This window comes from Kogia breviceps, chromosome 1 (genome assembly GCF_026419965.1).
Source record: "Kogia breviceps isolate mKogBre1 chromosome 1, mKogBre1 haplotype 1, whole genome shotgun sequence".
NCBI classification, from domain to species: Eukaryota; Metazoa; Chordata; class Mammalia; order Artiodactyla; family Physeteridae; genus Kogia; species Kogia breviceps.
The window spans coordinates 183,530,650-183,547,473 of NC_081310.1; the positions used below are offsets into that span (position 1 = coordinate 183,530,650).

A 16,824-nucleotide genomic window follows, 5' to 3' on the forward strand; every position below is an offset into this window, starting at 1 on the left:
AAAAATTATATATGTTATTAAAATAACAGATTCCCTGATCTGGTTTTTTGGAAACAAAACCTTAACAAGGAACTACGGTATTCTTATAAGTCTAACAAACTGCACTTACGAATATAAGGAAACTGAAATTCTCTTAAATACTTCAGCTCTTCACATACAATAAAATTCTCTGACAACTTTAATTTTAAAAGACTTCTGCTTCCAGTAAGACAGAGTAGACATTCTTTTCCCTATGCTTCCCGCTATGCACAACTAAAACCCCTGGACATTATATATAAAACAAACATAAGAAGACTGAAAGGTGGACAGAAGAAGGCGGACAGGCTAAGGACCTTGGGACCTGAGGAACCACATGGTAGGGAGTTCCTTGAGTTTTCTTTTGGCCTCATGTATCTCAGACTTGGAGCTGAAGAAACTGGCAACTTGGAAATAGGAACAGGTGTGACCCAAAAAAGCCCAAAGAAAAGGCTGCACTCTAGTCGGAGAACAAGGAAAGGAGCAGCCAAGCCAGGCAGAGAGCTTTTAGGCAATAACTGATGTACTCCAAACACTGCCGGAAAATAAAATATGGCTCCACCCTGCCCATGCCAGCATAAGCCCAGTAGGGAGCTTAGATTTCCACCCTTTGGAGGCTGTAACAAAGCAACCCAACTCCCCTGCTGGGACTATCAGACAAGGCCAAGTGGGGAGCTGAGGCCAGTGATGAGGCGGTACCCGCCTTCCCCCACTGTCAGTAGAGACCACAGGGAGACTAGACCTCTGCCCTACCTGGCAGTCACGAAGCACCCCTTCTCCTCCCCACTGTGGTGGTATCAGAGGTGGCCTGGTGGAGAGGCAAGATTCTTCCCACTAGACTTTCACAATTATATTGTCCTGAACTTGGGGTTATCATTTGTAGTAAACTGCAGTGACAGCTGCCAACAATTCCTCCCGTCCCTGGATGCATGTGCTATGACTCCCCTCAAGAGGTGGGGTCTTTTCCCCATCACTTGAACCTGGGTTGGCCTGTGACTTGCTTCGGCCAACAGAATGAGAGAGAAGTCAAGTTCTGGGATTTCCGAGCTCAGGCCTTACAGGTTCTGCTTTTGTTCGGAGGGGAACCCAGCCACGTGTAAAAAAGCCCAGCCTGCCCTCCAAAAGAGAGAGAGGTCATGTGGAGGGTCAAACAGATATACGAGTGGGCCCAGTCAACACCAAGAGAAGAGAGAGGCACAGCCACCTCAGCCCACTGCCAGCTGATTTAACCCATCCCAGCTGAGGTTCCAGACATGACTGAGGACCTCTTGGATTCTCCAGCTCCAGCCCCAGCCAAGCAAAGATGCAAAGGCAAGCCACCACTGCTGAGCTCTGCTCGAATTCTTTCTTTTTAAAAAAATTTTTACTGTGGCATAACACTTAACATAAGATATACCCTCTTAACAGATGTTTAGTGTGCAATACAGTATTTTTAACTACAGGGACAATGGCGTCCAGCAGATCTTAGAACTGATTCATCTGGCATAACTGTGACTTTACGCCCAGTGATTAGCAACTCCTTATTGTCACCCTCCCCGCCAGCCTCTGGCAACTGCCATTCTACTCTCTGATTCTATGAGTTTGACAATTTAAGATACCCCATATACGTGGAATCATGCAGTATCTGTCCTTCCGTGACTGGATTATTTTGCCTTAGTCAATTTGGGTTGCTATAACAAATATGATAGACTGGTGGCTCAACAGACATTTATTTCTCACAGTTCTGGAGGCTGAGAAGTCCAAGATTAAGGTGCTGGCTGATTCTTTTCCTGGTGCGAGCCTCTTCCTGGTCTGCAGATGGACACCTTCTTGCTGTGTCCTTACATGGTACAGAAAGAGAGCTCTGTCTTGTCTCTCTTATAATGGCACTAATCCCATTATGAGGTCCACCCTCACAACCTAATTACCTCTCAAAGTCCGCATCTCCAAATGCCATCCCATTGGGGATTATGACTTCAACACACGAATTTGGGGTGGGGGGAGGCGAGGCACGTTCAGTCTAGCACTTATTTCACTTCGCGTAATGTCCTCACGGTTCACCCGTGTGGTGGCGTGTTCCAGGATTTCCTTCTTTTTTAAGGCTGGGTAATACTCCACTGTAGTATATACCACATTTTCTTTCTTCATTGATCAATGGACATCTAGGTTGTTTCCACATCTTGACCATTGTCGATAGTGCTGCAATTAACAACAGAGTACCAATATCTCTTCGAGATCTTGATTTCAATTCTTTTAGATCCTGTCCAGACTCCTGACTCATAGAATTGTGAGCAGTAAAATGGTTGTTGTTTTTAGCTACTTAGGTTTTCAGGTGGCTTGTTACCCCGCAATAGCTAACTGATGTGCTCTCTCAGTGGACCAGCGTTGCTTAACGATCCAGCAATTTTTGGCTCTATTCCAGACATTTATTAGTGGGTGGCTTTGATTGTCCATCTGATTTCAGTATGGATCACTCTACTGCTTGGTCACCTCCCCGCTTTTTTGCTCAGTTAAGGTATTTTAATGTCTTCCCATCTTAATGCCTGGCTCTAAATGCTCTTTAAGGCCATTCTATGAACCCAGAATGTCTTTATTTAATGTGTCACTACCTTTTTCATTCAGACAAATTCAAAAATCATAAAAGTCAGCATTTTGACGTTTTAAAGTGTACCATTCAGTGGGTTTTTTTTTTTTTAGTATCTTCACAATGCTATAAGTGATGCCATTGAAAATGGTGGAATAGAGAACTCCAGGGGATCCATCCCTCCAGTAAAACAATGAATGAACTGGCAAACACTGTCTGAATCAACTTTTCCAGAACTCTGGAATCTAATTAAAAACTTCTAATAAGAAGGGGAAGGCTTGGTGAAGAAAGAAGCAGTTGCTTTATGGTCAGAGAGCAAAGTGGCATTTTCAATTGCCTGCCAACCATCACTTACACTCCAGACCTATGGCAGTCATGAGGACAGAGGCAGCAATAAGGACCTTATTGTTTTTAAATTGTGGTTGTGATTTAAAATAGATCACCAACAAGGACCTACTGTATAGCACAGGGAACTCTGCTCAATACTCTGTAATAACCTAAATGGGAAAAGAATTTGAAGAAGAATAGGTACCTGTATATGTATAACTGAATCACTTCGCTGTACACCTGAAACTAACAAAACATTGTTAATCAACTATACTCCAATATAAAATTAAAATTAAAAAAAAAAAAACTGAGGTTGTGGATTCCAACCTGTCTGGCAGCTCCCTGAAGGAACAGCACAAGGGCTTTTGCCTTTGTTTTGCCTGACTTGGAGCAGTACCAGGGCTGGGGCAGCAGCTTCCGGGATGCCTTTTGCTGAAAGAATTTAAAGTAACACGTATTGGCTGCAGCATCCTGAGGCAAGGGACAGCCCTGGGATGAACAATACACAGAAGGAAAAGCCTGAGCAGGAAGAGGTTGGGAAAGAAGATATGGGGGTGCGGAGTGGAGAGAGAGAGGGCTTTTAAAAGCTCCAGTGTATCCTGGGGAATCAAGACTATTCGTATACCCAGGGCTGGATGCATGCTCCAAGAACACTTGAGAAGATGCTAAGCCTTCACCTCAGGTGGCCTTCAGGCTGGGCAGAGCAGCAAGTAAAAGTTAATGCAGAGCTGTAAACAGACTGGTCAACGATGGAGTACTGCCTCAGCACAGAGCCAGTCTGCAAAGACTGGGAGAGGTTTTTTTTTTTTCTTTTTTCCTTGTTTTGGCTCTAGGCGTTTAACGAAACTATCAAAACACAAACTGACCACCAAGCTAACAGACACAGACTTGGATAGGCCACACACAACAGAAAACACAGACTTTACAAAAAAAGTTGAGAAAAATCACTAAACAAGCAAACAGTAAGAAACCACAAGCAGCAACAACAAACAGGAGGCCGGGTGTGTATCTGATTTCCGGAGTTGCCACATAATCTTTTTTATTTTCTTTCTTTTTTTTTTGCCTGCACAAGTCCTAACCACCGAACAGCCAGAGTTGCCACATAATCTTGAAAACATCCAGATTTCATCAAGTTGTGCCATACCGATATCTAAATCCAGAACATGTCTGTCATTCCTCAAAGAAACCCCAAACCCACTAGCATTCATTCCCTGTTTCCCCTCCCCTCATTTCCTGGCAACTACTAGTCTACTCACTGTCTCTATGGATTTGCCTATTCTGGACATTTCATATAAATGGAACTCTACAATCTATGGTCTTTTGTGACTGGCTTCTTTCACTTAGCATAATGTTCTTAAGGTTCATTCTTTATTATGGCCAAATAATATTCCATTATATGGATATACCATATTTTGTTTATCTGTTCATCAGTTACATGTAAATTATTTCCACTTTTTGTCTATCATGAATGTTGCTATGAACATTTGTGTACACCTTTTTGTATGAACATATGTTTTCCATTCTCTTGGGTATATTCCACTAGGAATGGAATTGCTCAGTCATATAGTAACTCTATGTTTAACTTTTTGAGGAACTGCCGAACTGTTTTCTATAGTGGCTACACCAAATTACATTCCCATCAATCAAGTGTTCTCATTTCTCCACATCATTGCCAACACTTGTTATTTTCCTTAAAAAAAAAAAAATACTATAGCCATTCTAAAGAGTGTGACGTGGTATCTAATTGTGGTTTTCATTTGCATTTCCCTAATGACTAATGATGTTGAGTGTCTTTTTAGGTATATATTGGCCATTTGTTTATCTTCTTTGGAGAACTGTTTATTCAAATCCTTGGCCTATTTTTTAAAATTCACATATAATAAAGTTGACTATTAATCATCTTAAAGTATACAATTCAGTGGCATTTAGTACATTTTCAATGTTGTGCAATGCTTTGCCTATTTTTAAATTGAGCTGTCTTTTTATTATTGAGTTGTAAGATTTCTTTATATGTCTGAATACTAAACCCTTGTCAGATATACGATTTGCAAATATTTTCTCCTATTTTGAGGGTTATAGTTTACTTTCTTGACAGTGTGCTTTGATGAACAAAAGTTTTTAATTTTGATTAAGTTTAATTTATCTATTTTTTCTTTTGTTTCTTGTATGGTTTTTCGTGTCATCATTTTAAGAAATTGTCTAATCCAAGGTCACAAAAATTTGTACCTATGTTTCTTTCCAAGAGTTTTATAGTTTTAGCTCTTAGATTTAGGTCTTTGAATTAATTTTTTAATTTTGAATTAATTTTTTTTACATGGTATGAGGAAGGAGTCCAACTTCATCCTTTTACATGTAGATATCCAGTTGTCCCAGCATCATCTGTTGAAAAGACTTTATATTCTTTCCCTATGAAGTAGTCTTAGCACCCTTGTCAACAATCAATTCACCATAGATGTATGGGTTTATTTCTGGTCTCTGTATTGTAGTCCACTGATTTGTACATCTGTCCTTATGCCAGTACCACATTGTTTTGGTTACTGTAGTTTTGTAATAATTTTTGAAATCAAGAAGCATGAGTCCTCCATCTTTGTTCTTCTTTTCCCAAGATTGTTTTGGCTAGTTGGAGTCCCTGGCATTTCCACAGAATTTTAGGATCAGTTTGTCTCTAATTTCCCTTGTGATTTCTTCACTGACCATGGGTTAATCTTCACATATTTGTAAATTTTCCTCTTTGCTGCGTGAATTTCCTTCTGTTATTGATTTCTCATTTCATCACACCGTGATCAGAGGACATGCTTATATGATTATTTGACATTTGTTTTGTAGCCTAACACATACCCTATCCCAGAGACTGCTCCATGTGCATTTGAGAAGAATGTGTATTTTACTACTATTCGGTGGAGTGTTCTATAGATGTCTGTTAGGTCTAACTGGTTTATGGTGTTGTTCAAGTCTTCTATTTCCTTGATCTGCTGTCTACTTGTTCTATCCATTATTGAAAATGTGGTATTAAAGTGTCCAACTATTACTGATGAACTATTTCTTCCTTCAATTCTGTCAAATTTTGTTTCATGTATTTTGGGGCTCTGTTAGGTGCATATATTTTACAACTGCTATATCTTTTTGATGGATTGACCCTTTTATCATTATATAATGTCCTTCTTAGTCTCTCATAACAATTTTTGTCTTAAAGTCTATTTTGTCCAATGTTAGCATAGCCACTCAAGCTGTCTTTTGGAATATTCCACTGTGAATGGAATATCTTTTCCCATCTTTTTACCATCAACCTATTTGTGTCTTTAAATCTAAACTGCGTCTCTTGTGGACAGGATATACTTGGGTCATGTTTTTAAAAAATCATTTCTACCCATCTCTACCTTTTAATTGGAGAGAGTTTAATCCATATACATTTAATATAATTACTGATAAGGAAGGACTTCTGCCATTTTGCTATTTTTTTCCCCTGTATGTCCTATGTCTCTTTTTATTCCTCAATTCCTCCATTACTGCCTTCTTTTGTGTTAAATAGATATGTTTTCTAGAGTACCATTTTAATTCCCTTGTTATTTCTTTTATTATATATTTTTGACTTATTTTCTTAGTGGTTATACTGGGGATTATAATTACCATCTTAATTTCAGTAGTATACAAAACTTTGCTCCTGAGACTTTACTGGTGGCACGGTGGTTAAGAACCTGCCTGCAGGATTCTTATGCAGGGGACACAGGTTTCCTGCATAAGACACGGGTTCGATCCCTGGTCTGGGAAGATCCCACATGCCACGGAGCAACCAAGCCCATGCACCACAACTACTGAGGCCAAGCGCCACAACTACTGAAGCCCATGCACTCTAGGGCCCATGTGCTGCAACTACTGAGCTTGTGTGCTGCAACTACTGAAGCCCATGTGCCTACAGCCCATGCTCCACAACAAGAGAAGCCACAAGAGAAGCTGGGGCTACTCTTCATTGTGGTGCATGGGGTTCTCATTGCAGTGGTTTCTCTTGTTGCGGAGCATGGGCTCTAGGCATGCAGGCTTCAGAAGTTGCAGCACGCGGGTTCAGTAGTTGCGGCACATGGGTACTAGAGGGCGTGTGCTTCAGTAGTGGCAGCACATGGACTCAGTAGTTGAGGTGCGTGGGCTCAGTAGTTGTGGCTCGCGGGCTCCAGAGCACAGGCTCAATAGTTGTGGTGCATGGGCTTAGCTGCTCTGCTGCATGTGGGATCTTCCTGAACCAGGGGTCAAACCCGTGTCCCCTGCATTGGTAGGTGGATTCTTAACCACTGCGGCACCAGCGAAGTCCCAGCCTGAGTTCTTTTTACATGGCTGGCCAGCTCTTCTACTAGAGAGAGCTCAGCCTTTGGAAACTGACAGACTGGGTTTGTTGTAAATATTAGAAATAATCATGACAGCAATAATGACAAACAACAGTATTTATTGAGCACTTACGACATGCCAAGTACTATTCAGTACTTCACATATATTAACTCATTTAATCATAACATAACAACATAACTCATAACAACCCTATAAGGTAGGTAGTATTATTATCTAATTTTACAGTGAGGAAACTGAGGCACAGAGGGTATGAGGTAGCTGGTAAGTGGATGAAGCAGGACTGGAACCCAGGTAGTCTGACATTAGAGCCCATGCTCTTAACTATTATGTCAAGCTATGGAATATTTAAAGCTCTAGAACAATGCCTGACACAGGATAGGTATTCAGTAATTAGTAGCTATTATCAAGGGCTGGGGAATTGGTTCTTGACTCAAAGGTTCCTAGGCTAGTGCAGAATACAGACACTTTACAGAGGAGGGAAGAATAGCATTCCTGACACTTATTCACTTATTCAGTGCCTAGTGTGTGCCATGCACTGACTGCCAACGTGCCACGTGCTGTCCCAGTCCTCATGCAGTATATATTAAACACCAGATTTTTTTTTTTTTTTTTTTTTTTTTTTTTTTTTTTTGCGGTATGCGGGCCTCTCACTGCCGTGGCCTCTCCCGTTGCGGGGCACAGGCTCCGGACGCACAGGCCCAGCGGCCATGGCTCACGGGCCTAGTCGCTCCGCGGCATGTGGGATCCTCCCGGACCAGAGCACGAACCCGTGTCCCCTGCATCGGCAGGCGGACTCTCAACCACTGTGCCACCAGGGAAGCCCGACCTGATTATTTTTAAGCACACTTCAGTTAGAGCTACCTAGGAGAAGCACAGAGGCCTGATCTAGTGTGTGAGAGACCCAGGATTAAGGGAAGTCAGGGAAGCATCTCTGAAGAATGGTTTCAGAGAGAGATCTGAAGACGTAGAGTGATGGAGGTGGGGTGGGAAGCCCCCATGGTGGGAATGAGCATGGTGCCTTTGCGGAATGGAAAGAAGGTGATGTGGAGGGATAAGACCCAGGGGGAAGTGGGCTCAAAGGCCCTGAGAGGTAAAAGGGGATGTGTGTGTGAGAGCTTGAGCACCAATGAGGGCTTCTATATAGCTGGGAGAGGGTCCAGAGAAGATAGAAGAAACCTGAGTGTAGAGGGATAAGGCTTAGGGGTGGGCTGGTCAGATTGGGAGGGGGCTTCTCTACTTCAAAGGGTTTGGATTTGGGCTTGGAGATGATAGGGAGGCTCTGAGTGATGTCATTAGGACTGTTTCTAAAAGAGAAATCAGGGTAGCAAGATCTAGAAGGCCATATCCTTCAGACTGGGGGGCCCAGAGACTCTCTTCTACAAAGGTTTTGCTGACACTGACAGTTTTAAGGGATTCAATCACCATATCCTCATTTCCATCTGTGCCCTTTGCTAGCTTCCTATTGTTCCCCTTTCTTACTTTTCTCTGTAGCTTCCTCCCACTTTATCAAAGAAAGGCTTGTCCTTCACTCATGAGGAATCTTACTCTGGTACATTGCCCCAAGTTGTAAAACCACTAAGAAACCCAGGGGAATTTTGAAATTTTGTTTCCTGGGAGATTTCTTTAGTGATAAATGCCCATTCTAGGAATTGTTTTCTCTCCCTCTCTCATACGTATTCCTGTAAGCCATGACAGATATCAGAATGGGATAACTTGGTCCTTGTTAAGATATTCTGAAACCAGAAAGTCTGATTTAACTGATGTTTGTACAATAAAGACTAGCTTTGTTAATTAGGTTACACCTACAGTTCTAAGTTTTGACAAAAATATATTCAAGCAAGGGATAAATACAGGTACAAATATTTATAGTAAATATTTGCATTATATTCTAGAGTTAAAATATATGTACACATATATGTATTACAATACAGTAAGGGCAAAGGTGTCGTAAAATTAATAATATTTCAATTTCCCCAATCCTTTCTGGATATATGAGATTAACCCAATGTGCCTCTAAGTGAAAAAAGTGACCGGCATAATTGATCATGCTTTTTTGGTAAACTTCACGGAAACTGTAAAAGCAAAACCAAATCCTGTTCTAAATTAAGTGTGTCTAGTACGTTGCTTTGAACAAAAATGAATGAGGTCCTAATCATATTGTTAGCTAACAGGTCAATAAAACTAGTTTATCACTACGTGATTTTTAGCACATAACTTGGAAGGAGTTGAAAGAATTCAGTGATACTGCTGTAACAATACTTCTTCCATTCGGGGTACATGAAGAGGCTCAGCACTTCTAGCCATAAAAACCAAAGCTGGCAACAGGACTGATGCTAAACTCTATCTCATTCTACCAATTAATAATATTTACCTTGAATATTGAAAATCAAGTCCAAATCTTTTCAGATACATTTTTCTAATACAAAGTTATTTTTGTTCAATAATGATGATAAGAATTTATACTGCATTAATCAATTGCTTTTATTCAGTTGTATAAAAAATTCTGTATTGAATCAATACCTATGAACCTTGTATCAAAGGAAATTTTTAAAAAGAAATTTGGTTACATACTCTACATTCCTTCTTGTAGAGAAGTACGATAGGTGTCCGTAAAAATTTTAAGTGTTGAAAGACAGACACATATAAACAAAGAACAAGAGTGTTTTTGCTCACCACCCAATTCTGCAAGGATTAAGCTGTAATTTGTTGCAGTCGATGATGATAGTACACTCTGAACGGAAATTAAGACAATGACAGGATGCTCTGCGCTTGGACAAGCAGTCCCCTTAGATAATTAGATGCACATCTCAGGAAGAATTTTAATGAACCCAGATTCCTGCATCTTCCCACACATAAAAAAAAGCACTAAATCATTAACTTGAGGTATCTGTTCTCTGTGGCCAGCAGTAATCCTTTACCAAGATGTATACTTTACCGCATGTATTTCCTAGCCAAAAATCACATACGTATAAACTGGTTTCCCCCTCAACCTCTTCAGAAAGCTTCCTCAGAGCTACTGAGCGTCTGTCTCCCAGGCTATAGTCCTCAGTAAGGTCTCTGAAAAAAACTTAAGTCACAACTCTTAGGCTGTATGTTCTTCTTTAAGCTGACACAATTTGGGGATAAAATTCTGTGGGGAAATGGAAGGGAAATAGAAATTCAAGAAGGAAAAGGAATGATGTAAACTTTCCAACTGTTAAAGAAGAGTCTTTTCAGAAGTCTGATGGTAGGGATCAAGTGGTCTTTATATTCTGGGGGCTTTAGTTAAGTATATGTAAGAGTTAAAAAAAAAGAATTTAAATGCATCAGGAATTACATACTTTGTGAATATTTAAACTTGTAATCAAAAGTTTTAAGTTTTAGATGTCAATGAAAAGAAAGTGTGAGGAAATACACAGTGTTTCCTTAGAGGGGCAAGTTTGAGGACCTCAAGGAAGCCCTTCACTACATGTGGCTCCTAAGGATTGAAAGCAAGGACCTCAACCTCATGGGAGGCAAAGAACTTGGGGCCAGGCAGGCACTCTGCCTAATAACTCAGTTTACCTACGCTAATGAGGAAATTGTTACAAAGCATTAAGTGGCAATGATTTTGCAGGAACTGCCTTCAGCAGGTAGGAGACAAAAAGACTCTGGTTGCTGCTCCAAAAACACTTCAAAGCTCAAAACAGGCCCCAGGAACTATGCAGAAATGGAGACCTGAGCGGGGGCTGTTCAGAGGACAGTTGCAGGTTCAGGGTAGGCAGGCTGCTGAGATCTGCTTCACTAAGCCTTGGTTCCACCCTCTTCTGCTAGTTGGGATGACAGTGTCCCTCTGTCAGAGCTGGTGCATGAACTTCTTGAGATCATTTGGAAGAAACACTTAACTCAGTAACTAAGAATTAGGGTGAACCATAGAAATTGCCAATATCCAACCAGTTTTGACCTACAAAAGTGGTAGTTTCTTATGGTTCGACCTATAACTGATAGTCACTACATTATTATTACCCAGAGATACCAAGCTGTCCTCTGATGAGACTGAATCCACAAGGCTGCTGGAGAATGTGCTGTGAAATGTGACATAAAATGGAGTCATTTAAGTCAGGATTTAAAAACGGGGCTGGGAGGCTTCCCTGGTGGCGCAGTGGTTAAGAATCCACCTGACATGCAGGGGACACTGGTTCGAGCCCTGGTCCAGTAAGATTCCACATGCCACAGAGCAACTAAGCCCAAGCGCCACAACTACTGAGCCTGCACTCTAGAGCCCGCGAGTGAGCCACAACTACGAAAGCCCGCGTGCCACAGCTACTGAGCCTGCATGCCACAACTACTGAAGCCCGCGCGCCTAGAGTCCGCGCTCCGCAACAAGAGAAGCCACCGCAGTGAGAAGCCCGCGCAGTGCCACAAAGAGTAGCCCCTGCTCACCGCAACTAGAGAAAGCCCATGTGCAGCAATGAAGACCCAATGCAGCCAAAGATAAATAAATAAATAAATAAATTTTTTTTAAAAAAATGAAATGGGGCTGGGAGGCCCTTAAGGAGGTGGACCTTGTATATGTCCTCACCGGCTGGAGCCATGAACTTCTGAACCAGGCCAAACCATGAATACTCTAAGGACTCTGCAAGAACGCTTGCAGCTTGTCACAGTACCAAACTGACACCCCCACACACCCCAGTGATGGCCTGAGCACTCAGTCACGCTTAGCCAAGACTAGCTTCTCCCTCCAACTCCAATGAAAATCGCTTGTGATGAAAACTTCCCTTCTTCACCTGTAAAAGCCCTCGACTTGACACCTGAATCTGTGTGCCCCGAACTGTAATTCTTGGATCCCAAATGAACTCTTTTTGCTTTATTACTGCCTCCTAGGTCTATTTAGGTCGACAGCATTGCTAACAGCTCTCCACGGGGAAGTAAAGAGATGAAGATGGGAAACAAGCAGCTGTGGCCACACAGACAAGTCAATGCTGTTTCAGGGAGGAGGCTGTGGAGGGGTGAAACCAGCAAATGAAATTGTGACGCTCACAGGGATAAACCAGTCTAAGCATCAAAAACAAGGTTAAAAGGTTACCATAATAATATTTATGGAGCATTTATATATCACATGTATTATATATATGTCAGGCATGGCACTAAGCCCTTTCTATGATCACCTTTGAGCCACAAATAACCCTATGAAGTGGGTACTACTATGAGTCCTATTTTTAGCACATAAATTGGAAGGAGTTTAGAGATGAAAGAAGGAAGACTCAGAGTAGTTAAATAACCTGTCCAAGGTGAGGATGGGAGAACTTAAAGCTAGAGGTCTGACTTCCAGTTTCCTGATGAGAATCTGTCTCCCACTGTATTCTCTGGGGTGTCCTTCAAAGGTGGCAAAATAAAGAAAAAAAGATCCCCACCTTGTAAGGGCTACATTCCCACTAATGACACAGGAAGCTGAGGTTTCTTTTAAAAGCCATTACCTCAAGCATATTAATCTCCACTCATAATGACTGGCTACAGACACAGTTAGTTAACAGCGCAATACAACTTCACCCCTTTCATCCAAGGGTTTCAAAGGGCTTCATCAATGCTAATTATGCCCCAAACCCTTGTGAAGTGGTGACTGGTTCAATTTTATGAGCATTTAAAGTCAAGCAAGGAAGCTGCCAGCAGCCCAGGGGTTACACGATTTGAACACACACCTACCAGCCGCCCTCAAGTGCCTGGTGGAGGGCAATTCAGAGTTGAGGCGACAACCAGCAGGGTTCTTGACATTAAGCTCCTCCTCCAAACCTCAGCACTGGAAACTGAAATGGGGGTGTCCAGGTCTACTGGCAGGGAGGGAGGAGGACAGCAACTGGAGCCTCCAGCTCTGGACACTGCTGGGAGACTTCTCGACCCAGCATGCTCTGCTTTTGGCTGAGGAACCACCCGGGGGTTTTCACCAAAGTTATTCAAAGTGTTACGTGCTCGTAAGTGCATGTGGACGGCTAACCCAGGACAGGGATTCGACCTTGGGATCAATGACTCTATGCCTTACGAAAAGGTGCAGACTGAAACACCGGTGCTGCCACTGAGGGGCAGGTTCAAGTCATGTCTCCAACAGACCCAGCCATCAAGGGAAGGGGGCAGCAGACCCAAAGTCACTTCCCTCTCTGCTTCAGCTTACCAATACAGATTTTGAAGACCAGCAGACCTGGGCTGGGGTCCTGCCTCTGCCACTTACTGCTGTGTGACTTCAGGGCAATCACTCTGAAGCCTCAGCTTCCCCTCTGAAAAATGAAGCTGACTGTAAACCCTCATGTAATAAATATTAAAACAATTCTAGCTGCTACCATTCTTATTTTTACAATTTTCAATTTTATCATCATCATCATTAGCATTAGCAACAGCTCTAAGGACCCTTCTGGCTCTGATATTCTCTGATCCAAGAATTGATCTTTCACCAGCTACAACTCTGAAAGAAAAGAAACTGAGCGCAGAAAAGCAGCCAAAGGTCGCAAAGGCAGGAAAACTTGGATATTGGTATCCAAGTGAAACCTCAGCTCAGATCTCCTGTTCCAGCGCCTGCTTTACATCTGCCAACAACAGCATCTATTTACATACTGCAGTGACAAGACTGTCATCACTTGCTATTTAAACTGAACTCTCATAGTCCCTTGGGCTTAAAATGCTAACAGTTAAGTATAAACTGCATTCTGGCTTGCTCTGAGGGTTACTCATATTCAAGTGCAAGGGATGCAGCAGGCTGGCCAACGGGCTCTGCTACACCTGTGACCTGGCTTCAGGCCAGCTCCCCCTGATGTTTACCTTCTCCAGCAGGTGAGGCATTACCTTATCCACGACTGCTATTTTGACACTTAATAACCAGTATCAGGGAGAGAAAGGGCCTTGCAGAGTGTCCAGAACAATGTAGGCAAGAGGAAGTGGTGGATAAAACCACGGGCTTTGGCAGAGCACAGGCTTGTTTCAAATTCCAGTTTTATGACCTATTGACTGTGTGGTCTTGGGCAAGTTAATTAATGTCTCTGTGCCAGTTTCCTCATTTGTAAAATGGGGATATAATAGTACTTACCTTCTGGGACTTTTGTGAGGATTAACAAAGTCCCTGTTATAGTAAACACAACAAATGTTAGTTGCTATTACTATGATGATGATTACCATAGTAATTGTGAATTGGCTATAAAAGTGTGGATAAAGGACCTATATTTCCCTGCCAGGAAGACTGACAAAGGCTTCATGGAAAAGGTGATATTTGAGCCGGAGCTGGAAGGGTGGGTAGGATTACCACAGGCAGAAAACAGGAGACGGTGCAGGCAGCTTCAGTTTCCTTTTCTGTAAATTCAGGTCATCCTCATAAGCACCCTACAGGATGAACTTAATGCTGATGTGCAGAGGAATTACATGACTTTCCTCAAGTTATAATGCTACAAAGTGAGAGAGCTGGGACTGGAAGCCAGGTCTCCCTGATTCCAAAGGCCATGCTCTTAACACCCTGCTGAATCTCTCTTTTTGTGCCAAATTCTGTCCTGAAGAGTAGCTACTTGTGGAAATGGCTTCCCCGCCACCCTTCTAGACTCCTTCAGGGAGGAGATATCTCAATTACCTACATAGCTCCCGCCCCACCCAGCACAGACACGTATATGGCAGGTGCTCACTTGAAAGACCTGTTTGCTAAATAGGAAAAAGTGAGGCCCGACTCTTGCAGGCTGAAGCAGAGCCTCCAGTGTCAGAGACCCACAGGGATGCCGCCCCTCGGGCAGCGCAGCCTGTTGGTTGGATCACCCTCCCCCAACAACCAAAATCCATTCCCCGCTGGGTAGGGTGAGGGCGGAGCTGTAACTCAGGGCAAACTGCTTGTTTCTAATGCCATCCTCCGATCAACGATCAACGTGGACTTGGGGCCTCTCAATGTTTTCCCCAAAGGTAGGAGATGCCTCTGGGAAAACCCACCCAGCCACAAGCCCACAGTGTGGAGACACCATGTTTGCTGGAGGACCCCACCCCCAGCCACTACTGATTGGACGAATGTAGACACCTGACCCAAGCTGGGCCAATCAGATCCTCCCTCTTTTGAATGTGTGATTAAGAATTCTACCACCTTTCAAGCCCCACGGCCCTTCCTGCCCCTGGGTTCCATGAGCTCCTCTGTAGCCTTATAATAATTTTACCTTTCCCTTCAGCATCTCTGAAATGGATTTTTATTCCTTGCAACCAAAATAGCCTTAAAATCAAGGAGGAAAGAGACAGCTTCCCCCTAAAAACCCCTTCCCCTTCCCCCAGGCAGAATTAACTACTCCTTCCTCTGCGCTGTGCACCTTCATGTGTTCCTGTTTGTAACCACGAGGCATTTCCGAGTCAAGCGGTGAGTCAAGCCCCTCCTGCATGCCTAGCGCTGGGCTACGCGTGCTTTCTCATTGATCCATGCAGCCGAGGAGGGATGAGGGATGGAGTGAGGTGTTGCTACCACCATCCTACCCGTAAGAGAAGCTCTGAGGGTTACCTAAGCCCTACGTCTAATCACTTAGATAGGAACAGGTAGGGATTTGAAGCCTAGCCTTCTTCCCTTTATCCCCCCTGGTACTTCGGTCAGCTCATCACCCTTTGTTCACATGCCTTTCTGCCACCTCAATTCTTAAGCTCTTTGGTACAGTCACTATGACTTATTTACCTTTGCTCTGGCATGAAGATATTTCTGTAATAAGTAACTGAATAAAATTTGTGATTAAAATGGAAACTTATTAGAAACCTCATCAGGGAGAGTGTTCTGTGTTTTCTTAAATTCTGCGTTTGTCTATTTGGCATCCATTCACCACAAGAGCAATTATATTAACTATATTTTCTTATTTTCTGTATTGCCGATGCACTGGCATTTGTGACCTCGCTTGTTGGGGAGAGACTGCCTCTTCCAGGGCTATCCAATTCTTAGAGATAGCAAAGGGGGAGGCTCTCTGGGATGTTCACTGCAGCATTTACAGTCATCCCAGATTAGAAACAACCTAAACATCCAACAATAGGAGGCCTTTCCAGCAAATTTTGATACAGCAGCTCAACAGATTACTGCACAATCATTCAGAAAGCATGCTTTCAATCACTACTCAGTGACGTGGGGAAATAGTCCACAAACAAGGTTATGGGAAACAACCAAGGAACAAAACTCTCTGTACAATCTGATCCCCAATCTGTAATACCAGAAAAAGACAGGAAGGAAATATACAGAAATATGAACAAAGGTTGTCTCTGAGTAATGGAGCAGGTGATTTTTTTTTAAAAAATCAAGTCTTCTAAGTGGGAATGAATTCCTTTTAAAATATTTCTCTACCTTCCTATTTTTATGTATTTTAATGAACATTTCTTTTGATTACACATTCTCTTGTACGCGTGGAGGGTCTGCCTGTTTCTGCCAGCGATAGGCACACGGACCCTGGACCTATCTGTTAGCCAATGCTGCACCGTGTTACTTTCTTGTTAGAAAAATATAAAGTTTCCAAACCAAAAAAAATAAAAGCTCTTGCCTTGTAGGAGAAGGAAGCCTCACTCACAGGGTCAGCACTGCTCGCGGGCGGGAGCTGCTGCAGCTGCAGGGCTGCTCTGTGGGCTCCGTCCATGGTGGTCTAAGGGCACAT

The 16,824-nt window shown here is 42.8% G+C and overlaps 1 protein-coding gene across 2 annotated transcripts in view; it reads right to left on the minus strand.

The window, feature by feature from the left end:
• NIPAL3 (NIPA like domain containing 3) overlaps window positions 1-16,824 on the minus strand; it is a 49,803-nt gene extending 32,979 nt beyond the window's left edge. The window contains exon 1 of one of the 2 annotated variants that reach the window (XM_059038799.2): window positions 16,741-16,824. In XM_059038799.2, the coding sequence (XP_058894782.1) occupies window positions 16,741-16,806 (66 nt within the window). In that variant the 5' untranslated portion in view covers window positions 16,807-16,824. Of the gene's footprint in view, window positions 1-1,922; window positions 2,189-16,740 lie in introns of those variants that run through there. The other variant, XM_059038815.2, reaches the window with a different exon arrangement.